This window comes from Panthera pardus, unplaced genomic scaffold (genome assembly GCF_024362965.1).
Source record: "Panthera pardus isolate Hobbes unplaced genomic scaffold, ASM2436296v1 HiC_scaffold_6, whole genome shotgun sequence".
In the NCBI taxonomy this organism is placed as follows: domain Eukaryota; kingdom Metazoa; phylum Chordata; class Mammalia; order Carnivora; family Felidae; genus Panthera; species Panthera pardus.
Genome location: NW_026526991.1, coordinates 47,105,008 through 47,122,235, shown reverse-complemented (window position 1 = coordinate 47,122,235; position 17,228 = coordinate 47,105,008). Strand labels below are relative to the sequence as shown.

At 42.4% G+C, this 17,228-nt stretch overlaps 1 protein-coding gene and 1 long non-coding RNA gene across 5 annotated transcripts in view; one reads left to right on the top strand and one right to left on the bottom strand.

Annotated features, from left to right (window-relative positions):
* MYRFL (myelin regulatory factor like) overlaps positions 1-9,733 on the top strand; it is a 126,082-nt gene extending 116,349 nt beyond the window's left edge. For all 4 annotated transcript variants that reach the window (XM_019455084.2, XM_019455083.2, XM_019455082.2 and 1 more), the window contains exons 20-25: positions 2,891-2,953; positions 3,603-3,690; positions 5,657-5,731; positions 8,554-8,674; positions 9,004-9,078; positions 9,238-9,733. In XM_019455084.2, coding sequence (XP_019310629.2) covers positions 2,891-2,953; positions 3,603-3,690; positions 5,657-5,731; positions 8,554-8,674; positions 9,004-9,078; positions 9,238-9,324 — 509 coding nt within the window. In that variant the 3' untranslated portion in view covers positions 9,325-9,733. The remainder of the gene's footprint in view (positions 1-2,890; positions 2,954-3,602; positions 3,691-5,656; positions 5,732-8,553; positions 8,675-9,003; positions 9,079-9,237) is intronic.
* LOC109270505 (uncharacterized) overlaps positions 2,356-17,228 on the bottom strand; it is a 36,978-nt gene continuing 22,105 nt past the window's right edge. Inside the window, exons 7-8 of the long non-coding RNA XR_002081563.2 lie at positions 13,601-13,761; positions 2,356-2,537 (exon numbers count right to left, since the gene is read on the bottom strand). This is a non-coding gene — a long non-coding RNA (uncharacterized LOC109270505). The remainder of the gene's footprint in view (positions 2,538-13,600; positions 13,762-17,228) is intronic.

The following is a 17,228-nucleotide window of genomic DNA, read 5'->3' as shown; positions in this document are numbered from 1 at the left end:
GGTTCAATCAGGAAAGAAAAAGGTATGCTGCTTTGGAACTTAGCCATAGAGCACAATTTTGTAAGTAATGCTATATACACATTCTACAAGAGGATATGCTTTGGTTGGACGCCACCTTAAATCTCTCCTCTCCACAAGTTTCTAATTTAGTTTATTGGGAGATCTTTTCCACCGATTGTGAAATATATCTCCAACTTTACAGGGAAAACCACTAGGAGTGTATATTAAGTTTATAGTGAATATTACTGGAAGGCATTTGTAAAATGAGAGTCACTCCTATATGACTACAGGAGAATTTATGGTTTTCCAATAACCAGCCTTTCAGAATTCAATAGTCTTGCCTCAGAGAGGTGAGAAATTAGAGGTGTTTTATAGGAGATTTAAAATTTATTTCCAATCCTGCCATTTTCATAATTCTAATCTGCAAGATTATCTCTCCTCAACCTTACCTTTTAATTACTGTTTTAATAAATACAGTTATCCCATAAGATACTACATCCTATCTTAGGATTCTATGTCCAGGGACCTGAAAACATGCTTCTGTGGAAGTAGTTCTGTTGTCAAAATTTATAATGAGCCCTTTTCTGCAAATTCAGCGGGAAAGTAAAAAAAAAAAAAAAAAAAAGGTAAAGAATAAAAGCATACAGGATGGAGAAGTTCTGGTTTCCTCTTCTTTTTAAAAAAAAATTTTTTTAACATTTATTTATTTTTTGAGAGACAGAGAAAGACAGAGCAGGAGCAGGGGAGGGGCAGAGAGAGAAAGGGAGACACAGAATCTGAAACAGGCTCCAGGATCTGAGCTGTCAGCACAGAGCCCAATGTGAGGCTTGAACTCACGAACCATGAGATCATGACCTGAGCCGAAGTCGGACACTTAACCGACTGAGCCACCCAGGCACCCCTGGTTTCCCCTTCGTTTCATGCCTCATTTGCTTTATAAATTCACAGCCTTCTGTGGAAGCAGTCATAAGCAAAACTCATAGCAGGGGATATGTACTGACAATTATTATTGAAATAGCTGGAATCCAAGAAATCTAGAGGCCTTTTAGGCAGCACATATATTTATATCTAAAGGGAAATATATATTCAATTTTCTAGGAAATCCTCATGTATCATGATCCATTTCTTCTTAATGAAAAGGATCATGTTAGGCAAGATCCTGAGGAAACCTGCCTCTCCTTCAAGTTCTATCTCACTCCCGTTTGCCAATGGGGCAAAGGAGCCCAGGTTCCCATATCCATTCCCAGCATCGTCTGTACCCATCCGCTGGCAATTTCCCCTTTGAGTGTGTAAGAGGAAACATTTTTCTACAGGGTATATGATTGGCTCTTCTTCTTTCCCTGCCTCTCTTCCTTCCATCCTCCCACAAATATTTGTTGAGCATCTGCGGAGAGCCCAGCATTGCCTTGCCTGGGGCTATGGCAGTGCACAGGATGTGTGTGATGTTCCAGAAGCTCACGGTTGGTTTTGCTGACAGGCAAACAAGCCTGTGTGCCTAGTGTAAGAAGTACTAACCAGGGCAGATTTACTTAGGAGTGATGGCCCCCAAGTAACGTGCACTCTTGCGTTTGCTTTCTATCCTGAAATTCCATGCAGAAAGTTGAATAGATCTTGTCTCTCTTTTCTTCCTGAGAGTAGCACACATTGTATTAACTTATGTCTCTTCCTAATTAAGGTTACTGTCTGTGTTTTCCCCAAAACTGTGTAGAGAGATATAAACATATTATTTAATGCAAATGAAGGAATACAATAAAGAGTACACATACTTGAGAAAAATCAGCAAAATTAAAAAATGCAAAAACTTTAAAATTCTTTTTAAAAGCTTGTTTAGCAACCCACTAAATAATTGCTTTCACTATTCACTTTAAGGATATCTGGGGTTTTTTTCCCCCAAAGCCTTAACAACAATCATCTCAGTAGTTACCTTTCCAAAATTGCTTTTAAAATGACTTTTTGGCTATGACGGGGTCAAAACCACTCCCCCACTTCCTTCCTCACAAGCGAGCTCTGGCCCTGCACCAGTGATCTGACTCTTCTCTTCAGCTGCAGCACAGTCCTGACCTTGAGTTTTAAGTGTTCTTTTATTCCTGTGTGGATCATATTATGGTAGGACTTACAGAGGAATCAAAGAATTTTAATAGAGGTTCCCTATTCTGGAGTTGTCAAGAAAGGGCAAAAATACAGACGAGTTAAATGATAAAACAGAGATGACAGGCTTTGGATGTGGAGACAGATCTATCACTAATTAATCACCATATAGATGGTTCAGTAGTAATGCTATGACACTGGAAAGGAGGGGACTGTGGGCCACAGTGATCTGATCTGCTAGGGCCGCCATAACAAAAAACCACAGACTGGACAACTTAAACCACAAAATTTATTTGCTCACAATTCTGGAGGCCAGAAGTGCAAAATCAGGGTGTTAGGAGGTCTAGTTTCTTCTGAAGCCTCCGTCCTAGACTCACAGATGACCACCTTTGTGCTGTGTCCTTGCAAGGTCTTTTGTCTCTGCACACCCCTAGTGTCTCTGCGTGTCTCTTCCTATGGGGAGGGATACCAGTCAGATTAGAGTAGGGCCAGCATAGCAGCTTCGTTTTAACTTCACGGCCTCTTTAAAGGCCCTATTTCCAAATACAGTCATATTCTCAGGGGTGAGGGCTTCACCGTAAGAATTTGGGGAACACACATCAACCCAAAACAGATGGCTTCTTGGAAGAAGGTGAGAATATGCTAGATCTGTAAGAAATGGGGTAGGGATTGGATGGGTTGAAAGGTGGGAGAGAGAAAGTGAGGGGAAACATTCAACTGACAGAGACAAAGAGGGGCTCCTACTAGGTTTCTTCTCATCCTGACCAAGCATTAAAGATTGACAGAGTATTTTCTTCTTCAGAAGACAGAAGCATGTCATTCCTGGCAAGAGATGCGCTAACCAGCCCTGACTGGGGGACTGACTGTGAGTTTACATTTACATGACTATTCTTTGACTTTGTGGAGCCAGGTAGAGTAACAACAAGCTGTAAAAGCATCACTGGAGTGAGGAACAGGGATGAAGGCTGCACCCTGCCAGAACACTCATAGGGATCATGTTTTTAGAATCAACGCCCACCTAACCATTAAGGAGACATTAGAGTTGGTCTCTCACTACTGGACCTGTTGAGGTTTATCTCCATGGATTTGAATAATTTATTTGAACTCTCTGCCTTTTTTTTTCTATTCTAACTGTATTTTTAGCTTGTTTTCTGTTTTCTGAGTTTTTAAAAGCCATCTTTATTGGCCAGATGGCATTTCATATTGTACTCTCCATTTTCAATAAATGTCAATTTAGTAGGACTTCCAGGGTCCAGAAATTCTTTTGGATGTGATGAGGCTGCCTATTGGAACCTGGATTTTTATTAGTTTTCTTAAAATTTACTATAACAACAACAACAACAGAAGCCTTCTCCCTGCCCTTCTCCTTCTTTTTCCATTTGAATGCAAATGGAACCCATTTATCTAGGAAACTCTTATTTCACATTCAGTAATTTGGAGACTTTGCTGGAGCACAATACTCCTGTCCTCTGCAGAAGAGTTTACTTTCTTTTCTCTATTTCTTCTCAATTCAGGGATTGACACAACCATTAGTTCTATTCAGATTATGGAAATCCAGCAAGTAATAGATCATCGGTATTGCAATGGAGACCACCAGTGCGGGTGGGTAAGCCTCCCCATTATACCTCGATTGTTTCTGGAATTTACTCAGGGCTCTGGGTTTCTGAGACTGGAATGAAAGCTAGAACTACATGGTAAAATCGATGTGTGCTTACATTGCTCCTTAAGTGAAAACACATTTGTTACACGGTGGACGAGGGAATCATAAAATGGTTGGTATTAGCAAATATCAATAAACCAAGGCTCCCACGATTCCAGTCTCCCACTTTAATGGGTAAAGCCAAGGCAAAAAGCTTAGAGGGCAGGTCTGTGGCTGACTCTCTGAGGACACATACCATAGGCCCAGAGCTGCTGGTTAATTTTATAGACAAGAAAGACATTGTTACTGATGGCTCCAAGTAATGAGTGAGCTGACATTTACACATTTTAATAACAAGGAGTACCATTGTTTTAATTGCTAAATAATATAGCTTATTTTAGCTTTTTCAGTTAGGAGGAAAAAAATCCAGATACTGAAAAAGTTATCAGCAACATCCATGTCTGTCGTGTGCCGTAAGGTAATGACGCATTTAGGAGCATAGAGTACAAGTAGCTTCAGAAAGCACAATATGCAAGTTGAAGGCATTAAGAGTGGGCAGGTAATTTTCTTTCTTTGATAAATATGTACTGGGTAACTGCTAGGTTAAAGGCAAGGCCCTGTATTTGGAACTGGTGTCACAAATCCTTTGCATTCTCAGCCTTATTGCTTTTTTCAACCTAATGTAATGTAGGCTTCAGGCTTCAGGCTTGATTATACTGAGCTTTAAAAATAAGTTGTCTGGTGCATTATGATTTGTTTATGGCTTTGACATTCGTTATGTCATCGAATTCTCACAAAGTCCCTATGAGGTTGGTCTAGTTGATCCCCATTCTGCCATTAAGGAACCTGAGCTTCAGTGAGCTTAAACAATTCAGAGACAGACATTAATTACTATGTTAGGGTGACATAATGAAGAAGAGTAGGGTGATTCGGGTTCAAATACCAGAACTTTGACAAGGTAAGTTCATTCCCCCTGAGTGTCCATTTCTCATCTGTGAGATACTACTGCATGCAGATGCTGGGGGGCATGTGGTAGGAAGTAAATTCCATTTCTCTAAGCTTCCTCTGGTAGAACAAGGCTCTCCTGATCTCAATTCAGATCAGTTTTAACAACTGCTTCCTCATTTTTAACAACCTACTTTAGTGTTATTAAAGAGAATCTAAAATGACCCTGGCTCTTTTTCCAACTTACCTGGTTTTGTTTCTCCATATAATTCAAGGTATGGCCCGGACATAAGAATTTGTGTTAGATATAATATGCTTTTCTGCTGGGGTTTTCATTCCAGTATGAGTCCCAGGAAGTCCCGCTTTCTCCCAAGTATCTCTCTTAAAGGGGATGTGTGTATGGGGGGGTGGGGGTCGGGGGGTTGGGGGCGTGTCTCTGTATAAGTCCTTCTGTGGTGCAGTTTTCTCCCTTATGAAATGGTGATTCAGACTATAATAACACTAGTTGATTCAAGTTCTGAACGTGCATGGTATTTCCTGCTAATGTTGCCGAAAAGGGAGCGATTCAGGATAGAAAAGCTGGTATTCATTATTTCCAGTCCTCCTTTCCAGAGGGATTGTTAGTTTGCCTTTGCCTCATTTGTCTTCCGAAATCTGTGTCTCCTTAACAGGGACTGGAGTCATTTCCGGTGTGCTCAGTTTTATGCATTTGGCCTGGGATTTGGCTTCCCGTCATTTTGTCTGTGTGTTCTAACAAACCGTAAATCTCTGTGGTATACTTTATATATTAAGACCTAAAAGAGATCACTTTGAAATTTGACAGGTACATCTCTGGAAAACGTAGAACTCTCCTGTGCTAAATTTGATTTTCTGTGTTTGTTATAGAGCATTTCACAGTTCACATAGTATTTAATGAGTAACAAAAGCCTTTTGAAGCCTTTCCTGTGTATTTTGATTTGTGGTTTTATTTTTTTCCATAATTAGCTCTGGAAACTACAATTACAATATTCCTGTTAATAAGCACACACCTGCCAATGTCAAATTCTCTCTGGAAATCAAGTAAGTGCATAACTGTAGAAAACAGTTCCGCTTCTATCATTATCTGAACAGGAAGTCTGAACTTACTTCACAGTTGATCAGTAAGTTAGAAGGTGGGAAGTTATCAGTCCATGCCGGCGGATGGTAGTTGGCTTGAGAGGTGGGCCAGCTCTAGGGAGTTTTCAAAATGAAGGCTGGGATCTTCCAGGCTCCTCCAGTGAATGGAAAGACCCTAAGGATTCACACTCAGCACCTGTAAAATGGGAGCAGTTTTGGGTTTGATGCTCTCAAGTTGCAGACTCCCCCCCCGCCCCCCCCCCCCCCCCCCCCCCCCCCCCCGCCACTGTGTCCCTTTGAATTAGGGTAGGAGCAAGAGTAATAGCACAGTCCCCGGGTTGGGGGGCTGGGCAGTTGGGAGAGTCGCTGGTAGCAATGCTGAGGCCGACACCACCCCCCTCTCCCCAGGGGAGTTCAAGGAGTCAGAGTTTGGAGTTGGGCAGACCAGGGTTCAGATTTTGTCTCTGCCACTTACTAATTCTGTAACCTTGGAGAAACTACTTATCCTCTCTGAGTTGTTTTTGTCTGTAAAACAAGTTTGAAATAAGACCGGAACAAGTAGAGCTGCTGTGGGAACCGCTGTTAAGAATAGTGAAATTAAGAACTACCATTTGCTGAGCACAGAGCCTATGCCACACACTCTACACTTTAATAGTGGGTCATATAATCCTCACAATAACCCTCTGAGTTAGGTATTTCTCTTCTAGTTTATATTTTTCAGATGGGAACACTTAGGTCTAGGGAGGTCAAACACACTTGTCCTGAAACTCGCAGACAGTAAATGGTAGAGTTGGGTTTCAAACTCAGCCCATCCTTTAAACCATCACTTTCCTGCCTTCCCAGTGAGATGAGAGATGTAAAAACGTTGCCCTTTCCTGGCACATATGAGACACTTAATAAATGATAGCTCTTTTTTTTATATAAAAATTGTAAGTTATTTTATTTTGTTTGAGAGAGAGACAGTGTGAGTGGAGGAGGGGCAGAGAGGGAGGGAGAGAGAGAGAATCCCAGGCAGGCTCTGTGGTGGCATCACAGATGTGGGGCTCAGACTCACAAAAGCGTGAGATCATGACCTCTGCCAAATGCGAGAGTCGGACGCTTAACCAACTTGAGCCACCCAGGCGCCTCAATTGTAGCTTTTATTATCAGTACCTTTCCTTCAAAATCACAAAGCTCTAATTTAATCTATTCGTACCAAATATTTAAAATAACTATGGTACTTCTAAGACTTTCGACCCACTTCATTCAAATTATGCAATGAGCTGCTCATCAGGAAGATAGATGGTTTTTATTTTGCGTCTCTTGATTATAGTCTCTCCTTTTCTCCCCCCTCTCCACATTTCCTCTCTTCTCCCCTTTGTTTTCTGCCTCTCTTTTCCTTTTCTCTGTCCTCCACGCTCCCTCTCTGCTTTCCCAGCTCTGTTACTCCTCCTCCATCTGTCCCTTCTTCTGTTTCACTTGGGCTTCATACCTCTTCCCTCCTCAACTTTGCTTCTACACTGAGTTCATGACACTCAACCCAACGGCTTGCCTTGGAAAGGTTTGTTTCAAGCAGCAAGTGTTTCGTGACTCAGAGCCCATCACATTTCATGCAGAGCAAGAGCTAAATGTACTGTTTTCTAGCACCCCCTGAGTAGCCTGGAATAGCATTTCCTCCTTCATTCCTAGCTTCAATGGCAGGAAGTAAGCTGACACGGTATGTCCCCTGAAGTGGCAGAAAACCATCTTGAGCCACTAAATCAGGCTTTTTAGGTGAAGAGCCATTTGTCCAATATGTGTGATTTAAAAATAACACACATACTCAACTGAGATCGTAGGTTGTCCCACTTGTGCAATAAGATCATTTCCAAGGACAGATGGATCTCAGCCTCTTGATGATAATTAATGGGCTAACCTCCAGAGAAGAGTCATTCTTTCTGGCAGGACTTCTACTCTGATAGCTTTTAAGGGAGGTAAATTCTAATGGGGCTCACCCCCACATCCCTTCCTGTGTTTGTGCACCTTGCTGCTTCAAACACTATCTCCTCAGATCAGGGGTGTGTAGAATCTGAAATCCTGGAAACTTCAGGTAGATGCACATTCAGTTGCCAGAGAAAAGAGAATGGGTATCTTCAAAAAGTATTTTCTAATCTGTGGGGATAAGAACTTCTGATGCTAGGGTGATTTAAGTCACGAGATTAGATCTTAGGGAATATCATATGCTACCCCAGTAGTTGTTTTGGTCAATTCAGGCTGCTATAACAGAAATACCATAGACTGAGTGCCTTAACAAACACTTATTTTCCACCCTTCTGGAGGTTGGGAAGTCCCATATCAAGGCACTGGCAGATTTGGCCTCTGGTGAGGGTCTGCTTCCTGTTTCATAGAAGGCCATCTTCTCACTGTGTCCATATAGCAAAGGAACAAGAGAGCTCTCTGAGGTCCTTTCGATAAGATCAGTAATCCCACCCATGAAGGCTCCATGCTCAAGACCTAATCACTTCCCATAGACTCTACTGCCTAACACATCACTTTGGAAGTTGGGATTTCAGCATATGGATTTGGGGGAGGGGAACACAAACATTAAGTCCATGACAGTAATCATCTGAGACTGAGTTTCTTTCTGTAATAATGAGATGGGAATGGGCATATTGGCATTGATGAGCTTTGTGTAATAAAATGCCTGCAGGAAACTTTGAATGGATTTCCAAGTTACGTTCCCATTCGCACCTCTTTTTATCAAGGTATCTCCTAGTGGAGCTGGTAACTGCTTTCCATTTGCCCTTTCTCTCCTTTGTCTCTTGAAGCACAACAGAACCATTGATAGTCTTCCAATGCAATTTCACCCTTGGAAATATATGTTTCCATAGTAAAAGGGAAGCCAAAGGGATACAAAGCCACCAAGAGGTCTCCCAGGAGATGACACAGGTAATGTTTTCCAGCCCCTGGGCATTCCGTCCCTGTTCCAGAAGTGTGTCTAGAATTGCGGCACAGCCTCTGTTCCCCACCAGGAGAGGGATGCTGCGAGCCAAATGCCGCTGTTTCTCCTTGCTGGCTGACCCTGGTCACAGGGCTTTGCTCAGCATCCTCCATGTGTCCTTCAGAAACTGCAGACTGTTTTAGCGACTCCTATCAAAAGCTGTTGTCACGGATACCTTTCCTAGAGTAGTCAAGGAAATGCTTTCTCAGACTATAGTCTTTCCAACTGAGTGTAAAATGTGGTTATGAAATGGATCTCTCTTTCATTCATTATTTAGGGCTATCAGCACATTTGGAGCCTCCCTGTAGCCCCATTCTTTGACAGCACATACCACTTCCGTGTAGCTGCACCGGTAAGCTTTCTTTCTTTTTTTCCCCCCTTTTCCTTTTTCTTTTCCGGTGAGAAAGAAACAGACCATTAAATCAATCCATCGATCAATTCAATTCAGTCAGTCAATTACTTTAACTGATTCTTACATTAGTCATTCTCCTTTTTTCTTCTGTTCTGACAGGATTTAGCTGACTGTTCAACGGATCCTTATTTTGCTGGGATATTCTTTACAGATTACTTCTTTTACTTCTATCGGCACTGTGTCTGATGTATTCGAATTTGGTTGAGGACTTCGCCAAGGAAAAATACTCAAAAATACGGCGAACAGAAACATAACCTCTTGCAATCTCATTCTTCTCTTTGTAAAACATTCACATTTATTGCCGTAGGGCTTTTTCAAGCTTTGGCTTCTGACAGTTTTGAGACGTTAATGAGGAGAATAAAGTGTTTGCCGGCAACTTGAGATAGTGTGGTTTTTGATTTTCCCGTGATTATGAAGAAAACTCTTCCTGGAGTAAACAGCACTGTTGGGCTTGAAAATACTGCTTCTGGTATTAAGGAATCTGTGAGGCCAAAGACGCAGGTCAGAGTCTACTTTGTGTTATGTATTTCTTACTGTAGCTTTCGAGAAAAACAAAAAGGCCCATTTCTGCCAACGTGGGCCCACTAAACACAGACTCTTAACAGTGTGTGATATGGTGTGTGTTAGGGGGACGGATGGGTAGTGTCTCACAGATGAGCTCACATTTAGGCAAACTATTGCTATGTGTTTATGGAAGAGAGGGAGAGGAAGGTGGAAGGGAGGGAGGGAGAGAGAGAGAAAAACGACATATACTAGAGTGCAGAATGTTGCTTGTTAATGATTTGGATAAGAGAAGTAGTTGCAATTCTACCCTCTAATGCCTAATGCCTGATGGACACTAAGTTTTGTGTGCTCTCTTATGAAGCACTAACTTGTGACAAATTTTTTAAGGTAGCCCAGATAATCTAGGCCCAGGTTATTTTCCAGCTTTCATTGGTTTTGTTTTCTTCTCCCTCTACATATGACGGCATTACGACCCATCTCTATTGTTTTCAGCTAAATTAGCTCTTGGATACTTCTGCCTGGCTTATGGGTACATTCATATGCCTTTCCCAATTTAGAATGGCCAGAAAGCCTCTTAGCTGGAGTCTATCAACAATGTTTTTATTTTCTGTATTCAAACATTTTGACATTTGGGGGTCTTACTGACCTTAAGGGGACTCTACCTCCTAAGGTTAGCCAATTCCTAGAAATAGTAAACAACTTGTCCGTGAGTGCTTTTCAAATACAAGCCAAACAGTCCAGAGTCCACACTGCAACCCACCTCCTTTATTGGGCTCTCACACTCCACCTGCCCTAACCACGCCAGGGCTAGGTACCAGACAGCTAGGCACAGCCCCAGAGCCTGCTGAAGTTATTCACATGAGCCAGTCCCCAGAGTGTCCACCCTGCCTTGCTTCTTCCTTCCCACAGAAACCAAAACAAAGGCTCTTGCCCACAGTTCGCCCCCACTTCCTCTGCCTCCTGACTGACCCTGGTGCTTCCCAGTGTGGCCCCCAACATGTGGCATGTCCCCTTCTCTTGGAAACTATCACAACCTATCTTCTCAATGGCAATCATCTCCTGATCTGTTGGCCTTCCTGTACCTCGAATTTTCTGTATTTTAGGACATGGATATTTGAGCCACTGTAGCTCTAGTTCCAGGTGACAAGGCTGCTGAGTGGCTGGACTTCTCTTATCTTACTATTGGCCTGGGAGTCAATTAGGAGATGAGAGTTGTTTTTTTTTGTTTTTTTTTTTTTTACCTTGACAGTGACAATCAGTAGTAATAATACATCCTCCTCTTCCTTGTTTGCAAATACTACTACACCTGTGCCATATGAATGGAATTGTGAGACCCCATCTATTAAGAAGAGATACGGTCCTTGCTCTCACAGAAGGCATTTTGAAATAAACTCAGTGACCCAGAGGTAGTTTAGCCCAGTAGGACCTGAGACTTCAGATCCAAACAATCCTTGCCTTGAATTCAAATCCTGACTTTTCTCTGTGTACCTTTAGACAGGATACTTAACGTCTCTAAGTCTTGATTTCCTTCTTAAATTTTTTTTTTTTAACGTTTATTTTTGAGACAGAGAGAGACAGAGCATGAACAGGGGAGGGGCAGAGAGAGAGGGAGACACAGAATCGGAAGCAGGCTCCAGGCTCTGAGCCATCAGCCCAGAGCCCGACGCGGGGCTCGAACTCACGGACCGTGAGATCGTGACCTGAGCTGAAGTCGGACGCTTAACCGACTGAGCCACCCAGGCGCCCCTTGATTTCCTTCTTTATAGAAGAGGACAATGAGTATCTAGATAGGATTAAATGAGATAAAATATGTAAAGCACAGATAGGCTGTGAATAAATATAAGCTATTATTGTTTCAACTGCACAGAACAGAATCATTACAATGATTACACTGGGGTTATAAGGAGATTGAGTCACAAAACACTCACACATACATCAAGGCGTGTTTGTCGACTATAAAAACCAAACTACAGACAGAACATATGCATGTGTGTTACATAATGTTTATGTTTTTTTCTATATTTGGAAAATTGTTTTACCTTTTACTAACAGCATAGCCCTTGTAGAAAATTAAATAGAGTAGTTAATTCTTGGGAGGAGTATTTCAGGATCCCTGCAATTTCTTGGATTCAAATTCAGACTTGGTTGTCCTGGGTTGTATACTATCAGCCTGTCCCGGTATGACCTGCGTCTAGAGACTGTATTTTCCATTCCATTTTTAAATCATGTCCCAGGTTCGTGGTGTGGGAGAGACTTCATTAATTTGACCCTTCCACTGGAAGGAATGTTTGTGAGAAGCAGGGTTACAGAGTTCTTTCCAGCACATAGACCCCATGTTCTCATTCATGCATTTATGTTTGGGATAACATGGAGTTTCAGATATCTAAGGTAGTTCACTGACATTGCCTATAAGAGGATTTCTCTCAAATAAACACTGTTTTCAAGTTAAATTCTATTACAAAACTGAAAGTCTTTCCCCCCAACAAAACAAAACAAAACAAAACAAAAAACAAAACAGAAAAAGCATACTACAGGAGACTATGTTGAAAATCTTCAGAAAGAAAGGATTTAACATAATGAAGAGACCTGTGGCAATCTGTGGCATCCTAGGATTAGTTAAGCCTACTAAACTTTGCTGGAAAATTCTCTTTGTATTTTCAGCACTTTCCCAGTTGTGAGATATCCACCGTGGACCATGCTGCTTCAGGCCAAAAAGATTTTTCCTTGTGCCAGAGAACTGTCTGACTCTACTGGAATATCCCCAAATTTAAGTAGTGTCTATAAATCTTCCTCCCCAAAGCTCATAACCTCAGTCCAACCATGAGCAAAACATCAGACAAACCAAACAGAGTGCTATTCTACAAAATACCTGACCAATACTCCTTAAAATCATCAAGGTTATCAAAAACAAGGAAAGTCTGGGAAACCATCGAAGCCAAGAGGGGCTTAAAAGAAACATGACAGCTGAATGCACCGTGGAGTCCTGGATGGGACCCTGGAACCAAAAAGGAGCAACAGATGAAAACTAAGGACTTTTGAATAAAGTATGGACTCTAGTTAATAATAATGTATCCATGTTGGTTCATTTGTTGTGACAGACATTAACAATAGAGGGAACTAGGTATGGAGTTTATAGGAACTCTGTGTCCTAGCTTCACTATTTTTCTATAAATCTAGATCTGCTCTAAAATAAAAAATACATATATTTCTAAAAAGTCAGAAAATAAGTCCATAAGAGCTGGGCTTAAGTATCACCTACTGCCACCAGGTGCCATTTGTGCTAATATAGGATAAGTTCAATCCTGAAAAACAGGTACCATTTTTAACCTCAGGTCATTTATATCTTAGTTACTGTATTTCATATCCAGTATATATATTCATATAACTATTATTTGCCAGTTTGTCAGATTCTGTATATCAGTGTCATAGAAAATGCCATATAAGATATAAACACTATAAAATATAAAATAATCACATAACATAAACAAGTAGAATTACAAGAATTTTGAGTTCTAATAAACAAGATTTTGTAAGCTATGTCAGATTGTTTTTTAGACAACCAAACCATAAAAATTCACTTAAAACAATTTGCTTGCATGAGTTCAACCCTCCAGCACTAAAAAAAAAAAAAAAAAAAAAAAAGTAGAGCTCTTAACCTACCTCTTTTCCCATTTCCCATATTTTTACTTCTTTTGCCTAAGCAATTTTTGGATTTCAATTTTAGTGGCAGATTCCCAGCAAAACATCATTAAAGACCTCCAACAGAAGAGCAATTCTGTTGGCAGTTTACAAACCTCGTCTCGCTGGATTCTCACCATGACCTTGTGATATGGGGAGTGAAGGGACTTCTAGTTCCCCATTCTATAGATAAGGAAACTGGGACACAAAGAGGGTAAGCAAGGACAAGAGTTGACACAGGTTTTCTGGTGCTGAATTTCATCCCTTTCCACTATATGACATGTCTTATTCAAGGTGGCTGCTTTCCAGAACTTAAGACTGGGTGGCTTATTTCTCACAGTGCTGGGGTCTGGAAGTCCCGCAGGCTCAGTGTCTGCTGGGGCTTCTGTCTTGGAGTTGCAGAAAATTGTCTCCTTGCTGTGTCCTCATATGGTCTTTGCTCTGTGCAGGCAGGTGGAGAGAAAGAGGGAAGAATCAAGCTCTTTGGTGTCTCTCTCTCTCTCTCTCTTTTTTTAATGTTTGTTTGTTTTTTTTAATTTTTGAGAGAGAGGGCGACAGAGTGAGAGTGGGGAGGGGCAGGAAGAGAGGGAGACCCAGAATCTGAAGCAGGCTCCAGGCTCTCAGCTGTGGGCACAGACGCAGGGGCTCCAACTAACGGACCGTGAGATCATGACCTGAGCCGAAGTCAGTCACTTAACGGACTGAGCCACCCAGGCGCCCCCGTCTCTTTCCATAAGGGCACTAATCCCATCATGAAAACTGTCTCCTCATGACCTCATCTAAACCTAATTACCTCCCAAAGGTCCCATCTCCAAATACCTGGAGTCCAGGGTTTCAACATATGCATTCCAAAGGGAGACAATTCAGTCCTTGGAAGTACATCCCTTACCCTTAGGAATTTTATTCCTTTTTCTTCACAACCCACCCAAAAGGCATTAACGTGTTAATGGCGCTGGTAAGTGATGTTTACACTGACCAGGTCTCGTAAACCGATAGGATTTATTAGAGGCCATTTAGTCATCACACAGAATGGAGGGAGGGCAGAGGGACAGAAATGAGTGGAATCCCCATCACCAGCCACGAAGTCACAACTATTTCTATTGCACCAGGGCTTAACAGCTCACTTAAGAATGCTCCACACCAACCTCATTCCGGGGAACGCTTCAGGAAAATCTTCACTTGGCAAAGCTGAAAGTGTTTTTTTTTTTTTGGCTTTCATTTCTTCAAAGACATGTGTCATTGATTTTTGTGTCTGATTCTAAACAGCCAGATGAGCTCTTAAGCATCCAAGGATTTAGAATCTAGTACATTTTTCACGTGTGTTTGTTCAAAGCTTGTGGCAGCGCAGCCGCAGAGACCTCCCATTTACCAACAGTGTTCTGCGTAGACTCCATCTTCCCTTGGCTGGATTCTGTGAAATCCAGAAAGTCTGGATTTCTGGAAAGTCTCTGCCACATAATTGGTGGAAAGGATGGGTGCTGAAAATCACAGTCTCAATCCTTCAATTTCTTATGGCTCCACACAAACACGTGTGAGATCACATTTTAGAAAGACTCTTGACAACACGTCTTCGCCAAAGTTGGGTCCTCAAGCCATTGTTGGCTGCACCAGCCAGACCTCCTGCTTAAATGCGGAGTAACTGGAAAAAGGACTAGAGTCAGAGCTGGAAAGCTTGGTTTTGGTCCCGGCTCAACCGTTGGCCTTTGGTGTCATCTTGGGTACTTTACTTTCTGGGTTGCAAACTCGGACCCATGATCATCCTGTCTGCATGACAGTTACTGTGAACACTGAAAGCGATATATACATGAGACCTCTCGTAAAGTGGAAGGTGCTGGGTGAACGCTACGGGAATACAGTTAAGAACGGTCCTTGGGAAGACATTATTTTGAACAAATAAATAAGAAGTCGGAAATTCTCGCTTCTTGTAATGAGTTTCAGTTCATGACACTTAGGGCAAGTGACTTACCTGTCCATTCACCATCTTCTTCACGTGGAAAACATGTCGCCTAGCACTCAATAGATGCTCAGTTAACATGTATTAAGTGAAAGGTGGGTAAATAAAAAATTTCCTTGCATTTGCCAGGCGTATGGCAAGATGGCAACGGTAAACCAGATTTGAACTGTTCTCTCTCTTCCGCTGTGATTTTTTTAAATTGGTATCATTTGGAGTAATAGGATGTTATTACCCTCTTCTCCAAACACATTTAAAATGTCTCTACATGGCTTCTGATAGAAACAAGCAAATCCATGGCCTGTTGTCTTTTAGAGGGTTTCAAACCCTGATAGTCAGCTACAGCCTATTATTCATCGTTTGTATTTATACTGCTGATTTTTTTTCCATACACCACAACTGCATGAAAATCTAAATTAATTGCAGATTAATTATAAAGCACTCAGTGAATGTTTCATATTATATCCAAACATGGAGCATGACAGTAATTAGGCTGCTGCAGTTTTCCCCTGAAGTGAGTTGTAAGACCTCGGGCCTGTCATCCTGTACAAGTCCCAAAAAAACATTTCCTTTTAGTGTGGATATTCTTGGCTCTCAAGAGCAGTCTCTGGAATTATCTGTAGTAGAGAAGCTACTCAAAATTATGCTAAGAAGCAAAAGTCTTCATGACTTCACGAAGGGCGCCTTTGCCTCTGAGAAGACACTCCACGATAGATGATCTTTCCCACATTCAGCCCCCAGTGCAGTTAACAGCTTGCTCATTTTCACTCTTTTGCTGAAACCTGTGGGGAGGACTTTCCATGAGCCAGACTCTAGGGAACGAAAGGAGCAGCGCATCACTGGTGACCTCTCTGAGGCATCCCCCCACCCGGTGGAGGAGCCAGACAGCCACACGGCCATCACACCACACGAAAATCCCTGTGGCTGTGGCATTGATGTTGTGCTGTGAGCAGACAGGGATGGGCTGATAAGGCTGGCTCTCAGGTAAATGAGAAAGAGGATGGAAGGGAAGGAAGGTGGAAGGCTTCAAGCAGGAAGAGAAGTCTGAGCTGTTCTGGTTCCGAAAGAATGACAAATGTTTTTTGGTTTTGTGTCTGGTTTCTTTTTTAAACGGGGAAATTAAAAGAAGGTAGAGGTTGCCTATGAATCAATTCTTTATAAGAAAGAAGCTGATTTTTAAGTGCGCCGGGAACTGCGAAGAGAATAATTACCACCCCCACCCACCTGAGCCAGCCCTTCTGCGAGCTTTGCTCACAGGAGAGGCACTCCTGTTTCTAAAAGACACCCGTTCTTTCCTTAGGCTCCGGCAGCCAGCCATCTGTCCCAGGAGATTCGAGGGAACCGTGGGAAAAGCAAAACACGCTGGGTGGGGCATGGGATGACTCAGGGAACTGGCAATGAGACTGTGGGTGGGGAGGCTGAGCCTCAGGACAGTGACTGACTCATCCACAGGTAACCAGCTCTCTGTGGTAGGGGCGTGATAAGTGCAGTGGGCGAGGGCTGGCTCCCTAGGGGCCATCTGCCTCCCAGTCTTTTGGTCACTCTGCCCATGTTAAAGGAAAGAGGTTTTCCTTCCTAAAGAAAGTTTACTTCTCATTTTTCCACCTCAGGTGTTCATGGACTATCTCTTAAAAGTTCTCCAGGTATGACTTGCCCCTTCTTTTGGCAACACTACCCCCCCCTCACCCCCGCCCCGATTTTCTTTTGGCCAACTCTGTTCCCCCAGGTCTCCATCTCTGTGAATCAGGTGAGGCCGATACCACTCCCTCACTCCAGGGAAAAATGTGTGACCCAGGCCTGAGTGAAGAAAAGATGGCATTTCCTTGGCAACAGTGGTTGGTTTAGGGGTGACTGCATGACCCAGTTCAGGCTGATCAGAACCATCCCTGGGAGTTTGACCGGAACTGTAAGCAAAGAGGGAGTTTTCTGTGGGACTTATTAAGCAGGTAGGAGTAAG